The 19,073-nt window shown below is 33.7% G+C and overlaps 3 protein-coding genes across 5 annotated transcripts; 2 read left to right on the forward strand and 1 right to left on the reverse strand.

Moving 5' to 3' along the window:
* The first annotated feature begins 3,762 nt into the window (after positions 1 to 3,762).
* Positions 3,763 to 8,906, forward strand: LOC108574708 (neprilysin-2-like). The gene is made up of 15 exons (XM_017937332.1): positions 3,763 to 3,963; positions 4,041 to 5,103; positions 5,353 to 5,460; positions 5,555 to 5,660; positions 5,753 to 5,954; positions 6,252 to 6,401; positions 6,469 to 6,561; positions 6,636 to 6,752; positions 6,833 to 6,964; positions 7,050 to 7,232; positions 7,368 to 7,474; positions 7,555 to 7,742; positions 7,890 to 8,056; positions 8,177 to 8,329; positions 8,431 to 8,906. The coding sequence occupies exons 1-15, from the start codon at positions 3,763 to 3,765 to the stop codon at positions 8,671 to 8,673; spliced, it is 3,213 nt and encodes a 1,070-aa protein (XP_017792821.1). The 3' UTR covers positions 8,674 to 8,906.
* A 16-nt stretch (positions 8,907 to 8,922) lies between these two features.
* Positions 8,923 to 11,207, reverse strand: LOC108574716 (phosphatidylserine synthase 1). Its single transcript, XM_017937343.1, has 5 exons — positions 10,869 to 11,207; positions 9,972 to 10,796; positions 9,606 to 9,828; positions 9,412 to 9,487; positions 8,923 to 8,978 (listed from the first exon to the last, which is right to left on the reverse strand). Exons 1-5 carry the CDS (start codon positions 11,120 to 11,122, stop codon positions 8,923 to 8,925), a joined length of 1,434 nt encoding a protein of 477 aa, XP_017792832.1. The 5' UTR covers positions 11,123 to 11,207.
* Positions 11,208 to 11,449: 242 nt separating this feature from the next.
* On the forward strand, positions 11,450 to 17,680 carry LOC108574709 (transcription elongation factor SPT6-like). 3 transcript variants are annotated; one of them, XM_017937335.1, is made up of 11 exons: positions 11,450 to 11,576; positions 11,652 to 11,739; positions 11,945 to 12,132; positions 12,210 to 12,329; positions 12,417 to 12,568; positions 12,644 to 12,890; positions 12,969 to 16,003; positions 16,090 to 16,606; positions 16,680 to 16,917; positions 16,989 to 17,388; positions 17,460 to 17,680. In XM_017937335.1, exons 1-11 carry the CDS (start codon positions 11,538 to 11,540, stop codon positions 17,653 to 17,655), a joined length of 5,220 nt encoding a protein of 1,739 aa, XP_017792824.1. In that variant the 5' UTR covers positions 11,450 to 11,537; the 3' UTR covers positions 17,656 to 17,680. The 3 variants fall into 3 exon arrangements, with proteins under 3 accessions (XP_017792824.1, XP_017792823.1, XP_017792822.1); XM_017937334.1 differs by having other exon boundaries at positions 16,989 to 17,385; positions 17,454 to 17,680; XM_017937333.1 differs by having other exon boundaries at positions 16,989 to 17,381; positions 17,438 to 17,680.
* The last annotated feature ends 1,393 nt before the right edge of the window (positions 17,681 to 19,073 follow it).

The raw sequence follows: 19,073 nt of genomic DNA on the forward strand, positions 1-19,073 counted from the left end.
TAAATTATAATATAGTCTAGGCTGTAGATAAGTTGTCATACTACGTGCAATGGGATCATTGGCAAACTGCAAGTTGCATTTGAAATTTTCGCGGGAGATTTTCGCGGGAGATTTCCGATATCGTAACACGGTATAATTTATCAATTTTCACAATTTTGTTATAAATTTATACTTCCGACAATTTGTTATAACATTGCATATAACAATTTATACGTTTTTACAATATTCTTCAATGGAAACATAGGTTTTAGCGTTCTCGTTACTTACTCGTGGTTAAATTAATTTCGTAGGGATTAAAAATCAGGTTGACCTGTGGTCGTAGATTAAAAATAGTGATAGTACAGCTAAAATTATCGTGTTAAATAATTCTTTTCCTACGAATCAAAAATGTATTCAACGTTTGTTTGTTATAATATCGTGAAATGAATTATATTACACATTTTCTCTATTCACACTGAATTTAAAGATTATAACGATTAAAAATCAAGTTGACCTGTGGTCATTTATCAAGAATAATCATAATAAAGCTGAAATTATTGTGTTAAATAATTTTTTTAATACGAATTAGGAATTTATTCAACGTTTGCTTGTTACTACTTGTTACAGTATACTGTCTCGCAATGTAAATTTAAGTAAATTAGGTTGAACTGCACAGAAAATGCACAGAACTGCACAAATAATTTATTTCATGGTATTGTAACAAGCAAACGTTGAATACATTTTTCATTCGTGTAAGAAGAATTATTTAACACGATAAATTTAGCTGTACTATGGTTATTTTTAATCTACGACCACAGGTCAACCTGATTTTTAATCCCTACGAAATTAATTTAACCACGAGTAAGTAACGAGAACGCTAAAACCTATGTTTCCATTGAAGAATATTGTAAAAACGTATAAATTGTTATATGCAATGTTATAACAAATTGTCGGAAGTATAAATTTTTAATAAAATTGTGAAAATTGATAAATTATACCGTGTTACGATATCGGAAATCTCCCGCGAAAATCTCCCGCGAAAATTTCCCGCCTGACCTAACCGACGATTTTGCTAATGACTTTGGGGAGAGGGTACCGCAGGTATATAAGGACCCGCCGATGTCCCGCGAAATCATTTACCCTTTATACTGGGCCCTAGACACTTCGCGGCGTATTTTGACCTGAAGGTTCTGAGATGTGAATAGAGTGGTCGGGGGCTACTAGCTAGTCTATGTCCACCCTGTACACACTCAGCCTTCTTGTAACACTTGTATACATTAGAATCAATTAGAATTTCTATTACTAATTATTAAACAAATTTTAACAATTACCGGCACTCGCTAGGCACGTAATATCAGACTTTAAATACTCGACTTCGAACTTCGGTTTAGTCATAATTCTATTAATGTTATAATAACGTATAATTTATTAATTTTCACAATTTTATTATTAATTTATACTTCCAAAAATTTGTTAAAACATTACATATTATTATTTATACATTTTTGCAAGTTTCTTTGACAAATAAGTACGTTTCAACGATCTTATTACTTTCTCGTTGTGAAATCAAGTTCGGAGGATTAAAAATCAGGTTGACCCTTGGTCGTAAATTTAAAATAGCCATAGTGAAGGTGAAATTATTATTTTAAATAAATGTTTCTATACGAATTAAGAATCTATTCAACGTTTGTTTGTTGCAATACCGTGAAATAAATTGTATTATATATTTTCTCAGTTTAGACTGAATTTAAAGTTTGTAAGGATTAGAAATCAGGTTGACCTGTGGTCGTAGATTAAAAATAGCCGTAGTGAAGGTAAAATTATTACGTTAAATAATTGTTTTTATACGAATTAAATATTTATTCAACGTTTATTTGTTGCAATGCCGTGAAATAAATTGTATTATATATTTTCTCAGTTTCGACTGAATTTAAAGTTCGTAAGGATTAGATATCAGGTTGACCTGTGGTCGTAGATTAAGAATAGCCATAGTGAAGGTAAAATTATTACGTTAAATAATTGTTTTTATACGAATTAAATATTTATTCAACGTTTATTTGTTGCAATACCGTGAAATAAATTGTATTATATATTTTCTCAGTTTAGACTGAATTTAAAGTTCGTAAGGATTAGAAATCAGGTTGACCTGTGGTCGTAGAATAAAAATAGCCATAGTGTAGGTAAAATTATTACGTTAAATAACTGTTTTTATACGAATTAAATATTTATTCAACGTTTATTTGTTGCAATACCGTGAAATAAATTGTATTATATATTTTTTCTGTTTACACTAAATTTAAAGTTCTGTTTACATGTTATAACAATTAGAATGTAGACGTTTTGCCGTTTCACGGTTTTTCCTCTGTTAATTATGTGTTTATAAATCATTTCAAACTAAAGCAGCACCATGCCCACCCTTAATTAAACCGTCTCAGTAGTTTACCGTAATTAATAATCTATTTTCGGAATTTATACGAGAATTTTTGAATTTTAGTAAATACTAGAGTCAGTGCATCGCGTATTGAAATAATAGCTTATACAGATAATCTTTTGAAATTACTCTTAATTAGGGAAAATCTTGAATCTTGTATGGAAGATGAAGATTTTCAGGAAATATTTATTTTTCAACAATGAATTTTTGTTTTATCGATTAATAACGTACGAAATGATTTTTGGAAAATTTTCTTCGTTTGAACGTTCGTTTAAGGTTCGACTATGATTATCAAATCTCTCGAAACACCGTAGAATGTTCAATTTTAAAAGTAACTTCTTCAATTTTTGGATAATCTGGGTAACGTGTTAGTGTTGACGATACACTTTCGAGTATAGACGTTAAAGTTCATAGAGTGGTCGGGGGCTACTAGCTAGCCTATGTCCACCCTGTACACACTCAGCCTTCTTGTAACACTTGTATACATTAGAATCAATTAGAATTTCAATACAATAGACTGAATAACAATTCATTTTAACTAATACCTATTAGAAATTTTCCTTTTAAAACAAATATAAATCATTTTACCAATTACTGGTACTTGCTAGACATTTAATATCAGACTTTAAATATTCTCCTTTCGGTTCTTTTAAATACAATCAAATAATTTCTTCAATTATCGATACTGACTTGGAATACTCCGCTTCGAATAAAATATTTCGAAATTATTTTGAAGGTTTAGGGAAATAAACATTTGAATTTTAGTCATCGTTGTTCTTCAGACTTGTCGAATAGGATATTGAAATGACTTTGAGAGGTTGCCTTTTCGTTACTTTTCTTCCAGCAATTGAAATTAATTTGAAATTTTTCATATATTTTCTCTGATATTGAAATCTCGTAAAGGAAACCGACTGGTGTAGCTTTACACACTTGACTGACTGCGAGCGAGATAACATGGGCGCACCAATGACGCAGATCTAGGCGTAGGACCATCTATACTGTCACTTGTTTTTTTTTTCTCCAAGAATCTTTACAATTTGTCCAGTCACTTGTAAAATCCAAACTTACTGACTCTTGTAGAGAATTTACTATACTTGGCGGAAAAGCTATAGCACGGTATACAAAGGAAGAAGTAATCTTGTACGTTGTGGACGTTAGAACGCATTTTCGAGATTAGTTCTTAAAGGAAGTGGTTAGAGAAAACCACAACCACCATCTCCTTTCTCGTATTATCGTTTCCAATTCTGTTTAGTAGAAAAAAAACTGTGTTCCTATGCATTGCCAGTAAAACGATCTCTTATTGAAAGTTCGGTATATAGACAAATAAAGTGTGACAAATTATATTTTGAACAATGCCTTCTCGGGGATCTTATCAAATAGCTAGGGTAGGAGAAGGCAAAGCAGCCGAGCGGGATGAATCTTACAAAAGTTGCATTGCAACATTATTAATATTTCTTTTTCTCATTATTATCTTTATCGTGGCCGGTTTACTGTGGAAAAAACCTAACACTTACTACCCTACAGAAGAAGACACATATGTAGGAACAGCGCAGGTAAATCTCTTTTTGAAACGTTAAAAATTATTAAAAAATATTAACATACGTACATACATATAATCGGATTGGTGCAGCATCATCATCACGAACATGAAGTAGAGCATCATACCAAACGAACGACAACTACGACGACAATTAAGTATTACTTAGATCCTACAATTTCTTCTGTGGATGAATCGAATTCATCCTCTGCAGATGAATCAACTTCTTCCTCTGTGGATGTATCGAATTCATCCTCTGCAGATGAAACATCTTCATCTTCTGTGAATAAATCAACTTCTTCCTCTGTGGATGAATCGAATTCATCCTCTGCAGATGAAACAACTTCATCTTCTGTGAATAAATCGAATTCATCCTCTGTGGATGAATCAACTTCATCCTCTGCAGATGAAACAACTTCATCCTCTGTGAATGAATCGAATTCATTCTCTGTAGATAAATCGGAAAAGTTAGAAACCACATTACCCTTCGAGGTATCGACTCAAGAATATGACGTAGTAACTATCACAAGTCGGAATTATGATTATGCATCTAAATTTGAGAAACTCTTAAACGCTGAAACTACCACGGAAAATATATCAACAATCGTAACAACCAATAACGAGTCTACAATTGAGAAACAATTATACGATGATTCAACAATTGATTCTTTCGTGGAAAGTAATAATACATTAACTTCGACCACGGAAGAATATGAAGTAAGCAGTATCGATCAATTTAAGATCGATACCACGGAAGCTCCTACTTCTACGGATTCAAATTCGATTAGCGAAGAAACCTCGTTCGGTAAATACGAAACTACAACGTACAATAATGTTACCGAAAATGAGGAAAATGTCACGATGGAATCCACCACTGAAAGTTTTCGAAATTCAGTTACTCAATTTACAACATTGAGTATGATGAAACATACCACCATGAGCGAACCTATAATTACGAGTACTAATTCACCGAATAATAAACAAATATGTGAATCAGGTGAATGTAAAAATCTGGCAAGCAAAATCTTGTTTTACATGAATCACACGATGACCGATCCGTGTGACGATTTTTATGAATATGCTTGTGGTGGCTTCGAGGCCAATCCGCAGACTATAGATAGGAATTTGGAAGATGTGGCTTATCAACGCATTTTACGTGTGTATCGTTTAGAATAAAAATTTTTAATTACTGGAGAAAAAAAGTGAAGGAAAATCTAACTCTTTACGTATGAGATGTTCATGTAGTTCGAAGTAAAAATAATCCTTTTTTATTTATTTTTTTCCTTCGCTTTTAATAATCAAAAATACAAAATTCTATTTAAAAAAGCGTACAAAATAAATAAAAAAAAAATGTCAGAGAAAAAATTCTTTGCATGCAACGCTTACTTTTAATTTAATTAATTAGGACAAATGCAGTTGGAAAATTACGAAGGTAAATCGACACTTTTCTCCAAATACTATAACAGCTGCATACAATATGAAAACGTGAATATAACGGAAAGGATCAAGCTGGGTACGTTGGTAAAAATACATAGTCTAACTAGTTTATCTAGCATCGAATACACATTTTAATGTACAATATGTGGCATATAACATATTCTTTACAGCGAAAAAGGAGTTAGACAGGGTAGGAAAGTTTTACACTACCAGCAGTTGGGCTAAACATCATACAAACTTCACCGAGCTGCTGGCTAAACTATTATTAAACAACAGGTAGGAGAAATTATAGACAACGGACTACCAAAATATCGCACGTCGCGCTCGCCTAATAATATATAATATTTCGCTTTTTTGTAATTTTCTAGAGCTTTATTGTTCGACGTCACACCAGACCTAGATGAGTATTCTCCAAAGCAATTCACCCTTAAAATAGGTCCGACTATGAACAACAATCCGTTCAACGCTAATAAATTTAATACGGATGATCCCTGTTACGCGAGTCAATTCGAAAGAGAAAAAGAGGAGGTGAACCTAAACCAACTGTACACGGACTATGAAACGTGCAAAGTACACGAATATGTATAGAATATTAACACATTTCGCGTGTGCCACATAAAAGTACATTCTTTTTTATCATATTTTTGCGAATGCTTTTAGTCTCCAGTTCAGTAGCAAAATTGTCAATACTGAATGCACCAAAATATTAAGTACTTTTACAGATATTTTTAAATTCAAACAAAAATTTTTATCAGTGGTTGAGCAAGTTTCGTATTTGCAGCGCGAAATATGTAAAAAAAAAATGAGAAAAAATAGGAAATACACTCTTGTAAAGATATAAACACATCCTCCCTTCACTTTTGTTAGAAAAACACACAAGAGTACATAAAATCCATCCAAGAAGCCTTAGAAACTTTCGACGTGTTCAACGAGCTGAACAATTCGTACAATATCTCCCAGTACATAAAACTCACATACATTAGCATCGATCTGGAGATAGTGCAAAAATTTTTCGCGGTAAGTCTTCATCCGAATTCTCTTTGTGATTATATTTCCTTCTAACTTTTTCTTCTCGACGTTTCAGAATTTCCCGTCCACGGACAAAATTCACGAGACATATCTTATGAAGAACTACACGCTCGTCTCCATCGAGGAATTGGAGAAAAATTTTCCAATTGTAAGAGAGGAAATTTACATGCGCAATTTCACGTTTAACTTATACGATTGATATGTTCTGTAATGTGCTTTTAGATAAATTGGTCGCAACTAATTTATAATCTAACGAAGGAGGTGATTGTACCGAAAACAAAGGCGATGTTACTGCATAACGCGCTATTAGGATTGTATGCACGCAATCTTTATCACGAGGTACTCTTGTTTTCACGATTATTTTCTTCATCTCTTATTTTCTTTACATTTTTTAAGTATTTTTTTTTTCTTTTCTTTAGTTAGTTTTATCGAAACATCGAGACATTGAAAGACAGTGCATTCACGTAGCCGCGAATCTTCTAATCTCGGAAGCTTCGAACTTGTACATCTCTTCATTTTCGAAGGATCAACTCACGCATATGAATAAGACTGTAAGAGGTCATTATTTTATATACGACGATCATTCAAGATGTTCATTTACAGGATAACTAATTATTCGAACGTGTAACTTAATAGATATATAGTTTGTTCGGGAAACTTAAAGAGACATTAAAATTAAAAATCAAGGAGGTAGAGTGGCCGACAAAAGAGGGACGTAACGCGTTGATCGCAAAAATAGATAGTCTGAAAGTTGTTGTGCCTGATATTTCATATTTTACCGATGGTAAATCGACTTATATGATAAACAAAGCAAGCGAGGTACGAGAAACAAAATTTTTCAATTTTTTAAGGGGATTATAATAACTGTGTGCGTAATTGTTATATTACTAACTTGTAAAAAGTATTTCTATTATATATCTTCTATTATATATCTTAATGATACTTTAAATCCAGGTAAATTTATCAGATAATTATTTCGAGAATACGGTGACTTTGATGCAAATGTATCGAAAGCTAATATACGCAGAATTCTTTACAAATCCGGACTATCCTGAACAAATGTAAGTTCTTATGATTAAATGTAAGTATACGAAACGCTATTACGTTGCTCTATTATACAAGTTAATATACATATGTATAGCTGGACACACTACGCAACACCGTACCAGTCCAAAGGGCTTGCGATTTATGGGCTGAATCTTGTTATAATACCATTTGGTGTGATAGACTGGTCCATGAACTATGACGAACATTTGTTTGATTACATAACATTGGCGACACTCGGTAACGTAATAGCACACCAAATTGCTCATCACTTCGACGCAAATGGTATGTTAGCAATATATAACTTTATAATAGCGTAATAATCAGTGTCCTTATAAATTTGTAACAGTAGATTCTTAAGGAAATTCAGAAAAATTTTATCATCCAAATGTCAAATAATATATCATTTTAATGTATTACTCGGTACATTAGGTATCTATTATTGGAATGGGACACGCGATGCCAAGAACTCTTTGTTACACGATAATAATTCTACATACATGAATTTCAAGGAGTACATTAACAATCAAAGAAGTGTCTTTGATAAAAATCTTATAAGTATGACGTTAGCGTCCACAGGACAAACTGTGCATTACGAAGTAAATTCACACATTCGTTTTTTCTATAAAATTATTATGATGTAAAAATATTTAAAGTAAATCAAACACGGTCTTAAAAGCAGTAATAAATTTTTTGTTCTTTTTCTAAACTCGTTTCAGATTTCGCAATTGACACTAAACGAACGTCTCTCTGAGACAATGGGACTCAGATTAGCTTATGATACTTTGGATCGACTGAGATCACCTGAGGAAGTTCATCTTCCTTGGCTTGAACTTAATGTCGAGCAGTTATTCTATCTCACCTATGCTCAGGTACTCTTGTTACAGTAAAATTTATGGCATTAGTATATTAATAAAACTACAGTCACTATGATAATTACCATATGTAGAGCTTTTCATCACGATTCTTATAGATGCACTGTACGAAGACACCACTTACGTCATCGTATATATCACTATACGAGAACGAACAGCTACCAAGTCGAATTCGTATTTTCGTCTCTGCGTTTAACAACAGGCTTGTCGGCGAAGCTTGGAACTGTCCGGAAGGTTCACGGATAATGCCAAGTTACTCTTGTAGCGCATTTCCGTATCTTCAGTGTAACGAAACAACCGAAACAGCCGAAGCGATGGAAGTAACTATGATGCGTAAATGATACAGCGACCAGTTTTTTTTTTCTTTTATAAGGAAGCGTGATTAAGTGGTAACAACGCTCTCCATTTATTCTCAGGAACAAGATTTTTTTTTTCATAACATTCACACGCAAACAGGCGCAGTATGCAAACATCAGACGAGCACATACATTCATCAGCAGCCTAGTAAATTTGTTTAACTTTTTCGACTAGAACATTTGATAGTGTAAAGAATTCACCCTTAAGTCTGTCGTTTTTTGTCATGAACCTGTTCATAATTGTTTTTTCTCCAACAAGTCCACAGATTTTGTAGAGTGAACCATGTCCCCTGGAACATAAATTAATTGCTACAAATGTGTATTAATACTGTAATGTAAGGGACCAATGATGAACTGAGCTGTGACAAAATGTTTATATCAATTTGAATATACACTCATGCATTCATATTTACAAATATTCATAAAGTATCTTTACACTTATTATCATATTATCCATATACTTGTAAATTCTTACATAAAATGGTAGAAATGCATTCAGAAATTAATGTTTTTCAATATTGAAAACAAAATCAAACACATCCATGACACAGTTTATTTGGTTTTGACATCATTCATAGCAGTTAAGTAACAGATTGCAGAATGTTTAAATAGCACTGCTGCTTTATATTTAGTAGCCAGTTAATTATAAGTCAATAGCCCAGTACACTATCGGCTTAAACGTTATTTACATTTCAAAAAATTGTAGTAGACATCAACACATACCACTGCTAAGGGTTACATCCAGATGGCTGTTGTCTAGTTGAGTAATACACTGTTTTGAAGTAGCTTTCTTTTCCGTCTGAAAGGACAAGAGCCATGCAAACAACCATTGAAAACAAAAAATGACACAAATGGATCATACAGTTAGTTGCAAAATGAACAATGTTAAATTCAACTCTAAAGCACAAAACACATACCTCAAAGTACCGATGCCATAAAACACAGCCATAGACACAAAGAACTGAGACTAGAGATTGGCAGAGTAGCCATAAAAGAATGTTTAATGCTTGAGTACGCTCAAATAATGTAGCACCATGCCTTATACATAGTAATGCTTCTGTAACCATAATTGCACCATAGACCCAACATTGGGTCCCTACTCTACTACATGTTGGATCTGTTACAAACATGTAGTATTGCCTATAATTATGTTAAAATGTTATACTTCATAAAACAATAGATCGTATAATGAATTGTTACAGTTGTTTTAATAATTGTTTTAGTAATAAATGTAATAAGAATTTTAGACAAATCTAATTCATTTCATTACAAATTTCGCCTACCTAACAGAAGGTGCAACAATTACTCCAATTAATACCAATCTTGTTATGACAAATGGATGAGAAGGTGGAAATTCATATACGTGCTTCAAGAAAAATGTATTCAGCTCTGAAACCTGCCAGAAAATTACCAACTGACACAGAGCAACAAATCTCATATATGTACAAGTTGGATCCAACCACCTAACAGCAGTCCAACTGCCAGGAGTAAATTGTAGCATAGCTCTCTTTAATTTTCCAGTGGTGCTCTCAATGTCAAGGATGCTTACCCACTTGTACTCTCGCATTTCCAAAAGGGAACAAATTTTTAATCCAACCCAAATACCCAAACCATTACAAACAACTACATCAAGTATAAAAGCATCCCACCAACATTCCACAAAATTTGGTAGTAAATGAGCAAATGCTATTTCTGTTACTTCCCACATTACACTAATGGCCCAAAGAATACCAAGATGGCGAATAAGAATTGCTTTAAAAGTCCATCCTAAGAAATGGGCTACTGCAAAAATATCTAAATGGTTCCATATCTTCTCTACTGTAATCTCTGAACAATTAACACCATATTCTTTGTCCATATCAATGTGAAATGATGCCAAACTAGGATCTATCCAAACAAAGATATTTCTAACTGTATCATAATCTTGAAACAGTAAAAATAACAGGCCCATTAGATATAGGACACTGCAGCCAAATACAAGTCTCCAAACAACTGGATGAGGTCTAGTAAATGGTCCATTTGGAAATGTGAGAATTGATATGATAAGAAAGAAAAATATGATGCAAAGTATTCCAGCCCAAATGTTGTCCTCGATATTTGTAGTATTCCTGCATTAAATTAACACCGATATTTACATAATGTAAAATTTATGAAGCGAAAAAAATCGAATATTCAATTACCTAGTGAATGCAGAATATATCACAGCACCAATCGCGATGAGAAGCAATGTAATGCTGTGCGGCTTATAAAAGAATTCAATCGAAATATCATCAACCGGCCTCTCATTGATATTTGGAAAACTATCCGTGGCGTGTCGTAATTTGTGCCCTTCAATGTTATCTGTACTACTCCGGCAATTCACAACTTTCTTTTCATCAGTCTTGACAAGTCTCTCTAAGAGACTGTCATCTAGACATTCTTCATTAGTTGTCATCCCAAAAGAGTAATTATTCGTTTCAAATCCTTATTTTGAACATTTCACACATTGTTTCGCCACGTTTTCACCTTCGGTTTCTATGCACGCTACCACACTATTGAGTAATTTACAATTCGCTTAAGCACACATGAACAAAATTTCAGACAGGAAAGTACTACGGTGATCAGTTTACTTCCGCTTACGCGACTGCAGTTAAATAAAAAAGAGCTCTTAATCAATCGTCTTGTTTGCGTGTCAGCTGATTGGATACGAGAAAACTTCTTTGCAAGCAAGCCTTTATATATATATCAAACAGCTGTACAGATGTCAGGACTACTTCTTTATATGAAGTAGGTTTGTCCCGCCTATTTTTTCACCTCATTATTAATATTTCTATATACTTTTTGGAAAGTTCTCATATTTCTAACAAAAAATGGCGGATTACTTGGATGCCGAAGCGGAGGAAAGCGAGGTACGCAGTAAAATAATTAAAACATAAAGAATAAGAACATTTGGTTTCATATAACCTAACGTTTTTATGTTTTAGGAGGAAGAAGAATTGAATGTTAACGAAAGGAAAAAACTTAAAAGATTAAAAGCTATGCACGACAGTGACGATGAAGATGATGATGACGGTATGAAAAGATCTTTGAAAATATACATGCTTCAAGAAAAAATGTATCTATTATTTGGTTTAAGATTCATACTTCTAAGGTCTTGATGTTTCTAGAAACTATTGCTTCATACACCACAGTGAAGATTTATTCAGTATTAATAACACATAGATTTATGTTACTTAAGAATATTTTTATTTAAATGTTACATATTTTTAATATTTAGAGGATGAAGGAGAAGTCCCAGGGCTTATCGACGATAATCCAATTGATGAGGATAATGATGGAGATGATAGTGATGGATCAGATAATTCTGGGAAACGTAAAAAAAGTGACGATGAAGATTTTGATGATCGATTAGAAGATGAAGATTATGATCTACTTGAAGAAAATTTGGGAGTGAAAGTTGAGAGGGTATGTATAATTTTTTGGAGTTTTTTTTCTTTTTCAAATACATTGGCATCATTTTATAACATAATTTTATTGTTTAGAAACACCGTTTTAAACGTTTACGTAGAATACAAGATGAAGAATCAGAAGGAGAAGAAGAAAGGGAGGCAGATGATGAGAGAGATGCTATTGCTAATGAATTATTTCAAGGCTCTGGAGAGGTAAGTTTTCAAATCAAATTCATACTTCATTTTATTAAAATTTATTGACTTCATGAAAATTAGTTGAGTATGTACTTTCATTTATAGGAAGATGAGGAGAGAAGTGAAGTTAGCCACAGAGGTGAAGTTGAAGCATTTGATGAAGATGAAAGTGACGATGAAGATGATTTCATTGTGGATGGAGATGGGGTACCCATAACTGAAAAGAGAAAAAAGAAAAAACATATTTTTTCGGACGCGTAAGAATCGTTTGCATTATAAAAAATAGCATACAAAATTTGTTCATAATGTAACCATTTGTATTTCTATTACAGTGCTTTGCAAGAAGCTCAAGATATTTTTGGTATTGATTTTGATTATGATGAATTTGGAAAGTATGAAGAAAACGAGTTTGAAGAAGAAGAAGAGGAAGAGGAAGATGAATATATTCATGATGACTTAGAAGACCGACCAAGACGATCGAAAAAGCATTTGAAGAAAAAGAGCACGAAGAAGAGCATTTTCGAAATATATGAACCTAGCGAACTTATACGCGGGCATTTTACCGACATAGATAATGAGGTAAGAATTATAAATGATTTTAATTTGTTATTAATGTTTATAAGTAATGATTAAATTATCATGATATACGTATTTCAGATTCGTACAACAGACATTCCTGAACGCATGCAACTTCGTACCGTTCCTATTACGCCGACAGCAGAAGGGTCAGATGAATTAGATTTTGAGGCAGAATGGATATATAAACAGGCTTTCTGTCAGCCGACAATTTCTGTCCAAGATGCTCATCTAAATGAAGAAGCCAAAGAAAGAGCTAAAAAGGGTCCGCAAACAGTCGGGAAAATTAAAAAAGCTTTAGATTTCATGCGTAATCAAAACTTTGAAGTTCCCTTCATTTCATTTTATAGAAAAGAATACGTCCTACCAGAATTAAATATCAATGATTTATGGAAAATTTATAAGTTTGATGCAAAGTGGTGTCAACTTAAGCAAAGAAAAGAAAATCTGATGAAATTATTTGTAAGAATGAGAGATTATCAATTAGATGAGATCATGAAAAATCCTGATGCTCCATTATCTGATAATGTACGAGTTATTAAAGACGAAGATATTGAAAGACTTAAAAGTGCTCAGACTTTCGAAGAACTAAATGATATTTATCGACATTTCATGCTCTATTATAATCAGGATGTGTCTGCTATGCAAGAATGTATGCGTAAAAAAGAAAAAGAAGCACGACAGAAAGCTAAAGAAGAGAAAAGAAAACAACAAATCGCAGAAGCCGAAGAAAACGGAGAAGATCCTCCGGAAGAAATTGCTGACGAAGAAGATGAAGAAGAACAAATAGACGAAACATTGAAGCAACCAGTTAGAAAAGGTCCTTATTATATTTGTAAAAAAGCTGGCTTAGATGGGCTAGCTAAAAAATTTGGTCTCTCTCCGGAACACTTTGCCGAAAATCTTCGAGATAATTATCAACGTCATGAAGTTGATCAGGATCCAACGGAACCTACTGTAATAGCTAATGAATTTACCTCGACTATTTTTAACACGAGTGATGAAGTGCTTGAAGCTACACAATTAATGGTCGCAATCCAATTAGCGCATGAACCATTAGTGCGTAAATGCGTTAGAGAAATGTACATGGAAAGAGCAAAGTTATGTGTGAAACCAACTAAAAAGGGAATGAAAGAAATAGATGAAAGTCATGCGATCTATGCGTGGAAATATCTTAAAGACAAGCCTGTGCGGGATCTTGTCGGTGACCAATTTTTAAAATTAATTATAGCAGACGAAGATAAACTAGTTGCACTTTCCTTTAGCGATATGATAGAAGGGAATACTAGTAATAATTATCTGGATGAAATAAAGCAATTGTATTATAGGGACGAATTTAGTAAAAGTGTACAGGATTGGAATGCATTAAGAACTGGCAGTGTTGAAATAGCTTTAAATCGCATTATCATACCGCAACTGAAAAAGGAACTGCGAAACAATCTTGTAGCGGAGGCAAAAGAATGCGTGATGAAAGCTTGCTGCCGCAAAATGTATAACTGGATAAAAATTGCTCCGTATACTTGCGAATTCCCCGACGAAGATGATGAAGATTGGAATACTGGTAAAGGAATTCGTGTGATGGGTTTGGCTTATGTACCTGATCCATCTCAAGCTGCGTTTACTTGCATAATCTCCCCAGAAGGAGAATGCACGGATTATCTGAGATTACCGCATTTATTGAAACGCAAAAACAGCTTTAGAGAAAATGAAAAGATGATGAAGGAGGCCGATTTGCTGGCGCTTAAAAATTTTATCGCTACAAAGAAACCACATATTATAGTGGTAAGTGGAGAATCTAGGGAAGCATTAATGATAGTATCAGATCTGAAGGAATGTATTTCCAATTTGACAGAGGACGAACAATTTCCTACGGTCCAAGTAGAAATATGTGATAACGAACTTGCTAAAGTCTATTCTAACAGCAACAAAGGTATAGCAGAATTTAGGGATTATCCAGACTTGCTGAGGCAAGCTATTTCTTTAGCGAGAAGATTACAAGATCCTTTGTTGGAATTCTCTCAATTGTGTACCATAGATGAAGAAATAATGTGCCTTAAATATCATCCTTTGCAAGATCAGCTTCCTAAAGAGGATCTTATAGAGAATTTATATTTAGAATTTATAAATCGTATAAATGAGGTGGGTGTAGATTTGAACAGAGCAGTTCAACAGCCTTATACAGCAAACTTAGTACAATTTGTGTGCGGTCTGGGTCCTAGGAAAAGTCAAGCACTGCTTAAAATTCTAAAGCAAACTAACCAGAGATTAGAGAATAGAACGCAGCTTATAACTGCGTGTCACATGGGACCTAAAGTATTCGTCAATTGTGCTGGTTTTGTTAAGATAGATACCAATAGTTTAGGAGACAGCACAGAGGCATACGTGGAAGTGTTGGATGGTTCGCGTGTCCACCCAGAAACCTATGAATGGGCTAGAAAAATGGCGGTGGACGCTTTAGAATATGATGACGAGGACGCGAATCCTGCTGGTGCTTTAGAAGAGATTCTAGATTCTCCAGAAAGATTGAAAGATTTAGATCTAGATGCATTCGCGGAGGAACTTGAAAGACAAGGCTTTGGCAACAAATGTATTACTCTTTATGATATAAGAGCTGAACTGAACTCTAGATACAAAGATCTGCGTGTTCCCTATCAATCTCTAAATACCGAAAAGTTATTCGATGTTTTGACAAAAGAAACTCCAGAAAGTTTCTATGTTGGTAAATTAGTTCTCGCAACGGTTGTTGGAATAAGTCATAGAAAACCGCAAGGAGATCAATTAGACCAAGCAAATCCTGTTCGAAACGACGAGACCGGACTATGGCAATGTCCATTTTGTTTGAAAAACGATTTTCCAGAATTATCAGAAGTATGGAATCATTTTGATGCTGGCGCTTGTCCGGGAAAAGCGACTGGAGTTCGTTTAAGATTGGACAATGGAATATCCGGCTATATTCACGTAAAAAATTTGTCGGATAAACATGTCGCTAATCCAGAAGAAAGAGTACGAGTCGGTCAAGTAATTCATTGTCGCATAATAAAGATCGAAGTGGAACGATTTAGCGTTGAATGTACTAGCAAGACGAGTGACCTTCTTGACAAGAATCACGAATGGCGGTAGTGTATCAAAAAAGTCACGAATAATTTTTTTTTAATACTTTTATTGATTTTTATGAATAATATTTTACATATATTATTTTCAGGCCACAAAAGGATGTTTATTACGATGCAGAGGCAGAAGAAAAAGATATGAAAACAGAAGAGGAGGCGAAGAAAGCACAGCAAAGGCAAACTTATGTGAAACGTGTTATAATTCACCCTAGCTTCCATAACGTAAGTTTTGCAGAAGTTGAGAAGTTGATGCAAACCATGAAACAAGGAGAAGCGATAATACGACCAAGCAGCAAAGGAGCCGATCATTTGACCGTAACATGGAAAGTTACAGAAAATATTTATCAACATATTGATATAAGAGAAGAAGGCAAAGAGAATACATTCTCTTTGGGTCGCAGTTTATGGATTGGTAATGAAGAATTTGAAGACTTGGATGAAATTATCGCAAGACACATTAATCCAATGTCTGCATATGTTTCGGAACTTTTGGATTTTAAGTATTACAAATCAACAATAGAAGGTATTAAAGATAAAGCGGAAGAAATTTTGAAAGAACAGAAAAAACAAAATCCTGGTGGAATTCCATACATTGTATCCGCTGCTAAGGTAAATACATTTGAGAATGATCGATATTCTTCATGTTTTCATGCGAATTTAATTATTTTGTTTCATATTTCAGAACTATCCTGGTAAATTTTTACTGTCGTATTTACCACGGGTCCGTTGTCGTCATGAGTATGTTACCGTAACACCTGACGGGTACCGATTTAGAAACCAAATATTCAGTAGAGTAAACGACTTATTCCGCTGGTTCAAGGAACACTTCCGGGATCCTATACCGGGTCAAAGTACACCTGGTACTCCACATGGAGCTATGACTTCCAGAACACCTTACAATGGTACTCCAGTAGTAAATGGTAAATTTCATAATATTATTTTAATATTGAATAATAATTATTGGTTCACTAAATTTTCTTTTTTATTTCAGGCGTGAACTCAGACGCGATACAAAGAGTTGCGCAGAATATGCCACACCACATGCTACATTCTCTCTCGAAAGTAGCGAATCAAACTCCACATTATCCACCATATACCCCCGGAACTGCTAGTGTTAATAATTACGGAATGTATGGAAGTACACCATATACTCCTTCCGGTCAAACTCCATTTATGACCCCATATCCTACTCCACACCATACACCTCACCATCCACAAACACCCAGCCACTCTCAAGGACCATTCTTACAACCAATTCCTCCTGCAATGAATCCAAATTCGCATAGAACTGCGAGACCACACAGATCTGTTACTAATTCGTCTGATACGACGAATTGGACAAAAGCAGCGGAAGCATGGGCTCGTTCGAAGCAGTCTACTTCGAAAGAGTTGTAAGTTCTGTATTTTTAATCGTCGTTGATTATATAACAATGCAATATTATTGTTTAAATTTTAGCAACAGTACTCCAAGATACGATGAGTCTAGGAAAACGCCACGGAACTTAGATAACCAAAATGAAAGGGTAACACCACGCAACAGAACGCCGTCTGCTCGTACTCCGTCTTACAAATCTCCCAGAGGAACTCCATTCACGAATTCTAGTCCACGGAGTATGTCTCTCAGTGGAGATGGTACTCCCTTGTATGATGAAAGTTGAGGCAATAATATATTCTACGCATAGCTAGGAGAATTGGTTACCTGAAACTATACTCTGCTCTGTTGACAAAAAAAAAAAAAAGAGTATAGTGGAACATCGTGTATGATCTTTATTTTAACCAATTGGCATAGATTGTTTTCTATGGTGTCAAGTATTTATTACGAGTACAAAGTATAGAACTTTTCTAGATATATTGTTACGAATTTTTCAATTGCGGCTTGAGCTAAAGATATTTAAGTTACACAAACAGACAAAGAACGAAATTGATTTAATGTACATTTTATACTTCAGTTCAGTAAGAAGGTTATTTTTTATCGTAAAAATGTTCAGTGCTTTTTTTTTTGTCACATGAACGTAATATTAGAGTATTCTACCTCAGTGAAATTACATTTTCAAATAGACGGTTATATACAGTACACCAATATATATTTGCTCAATATATCGTAATTAACATTTAGTTCTATGAATCATGACATTCAAATGCAGATACTGCCCTAATGGAAAAGTAAGCATAAGTTTTATTTCTACAAGAATTGATTTGATACGAATGTAGTGCTACTGCTTGGCTACACCTACGAATTGCATATGCAATTTTGACATATATTTTACTATGGAAGATTAGTAACATTAAACATATACTAAGTAAAATGTCTTTTTATTTTCAACCATTTATAGATGAATGATTTTACTTGCAAATATTATATGTCATTTAGTTTTCATAATTTTTAATTTTTTATTGTACGTATTTAGCTATTTACATCTTCAATTTTACTGCATTAAACAAAATTAATAACATAAAAGTAAGCAAAATGCACGTGACATACATAAACACATCTTTTGCTAAATATTTCGTATAGTAACTGGCAGATTTCAACAAGCAACTCTAATGATTTAAATTGGCGGCTAATTAGCAAAAATTAGTTCGGCAAAATTTTATGATCTAAAGCAATTAACGAAACCGCAAGTAACAGTGTAGTTAAAATCCTAACGAATATATGGCGTCTTCTTGTAAAATCATCGAAACCAGTTATAACGACTCGACCATATTTGGAACGGATTTTTACGTTCTTATGGTCGCACAACGGTCACAACTTCCCACACATTTGTACGCACGTTGCTGGAGATGCAGACATATGATTCATCCAGAATGAATCTTTTTTTTCAACGGTGTAATGTGCTCAGTCGAAAATATCGACGCATGTTACTTTTACAATGGTTTCACTACTACATAAAAACCATAGACGCGTCCATTATGAATAATTATACTTCAATTGTAGAAATTGAGCGAAATAACTCGATAATTGCAAAACATTTATAATAAATTCAATAAAATACATACGAAACACATTTTGTATTTTAACTTTGTTATTAATAAATCTGTTACTCTTTAAATACCAACGAATTACGTAATAAACGAT

Source organism: Habropoda laboriosa, unplaced genomic scaffold (assembly GCF_001263275.1).
Source record: "Habropoda laboriosa isolate 0110345459 unplaced genomic scaffold, ASM126327v1 scaffold223, whole genome shotgun sequence".
Lineage (NCBI taxonomy): Eukaryota > Metazoa > Arthropoda > Insecta > Hymenoptera > Apidae > Habropoda > Habropoda laboriosa.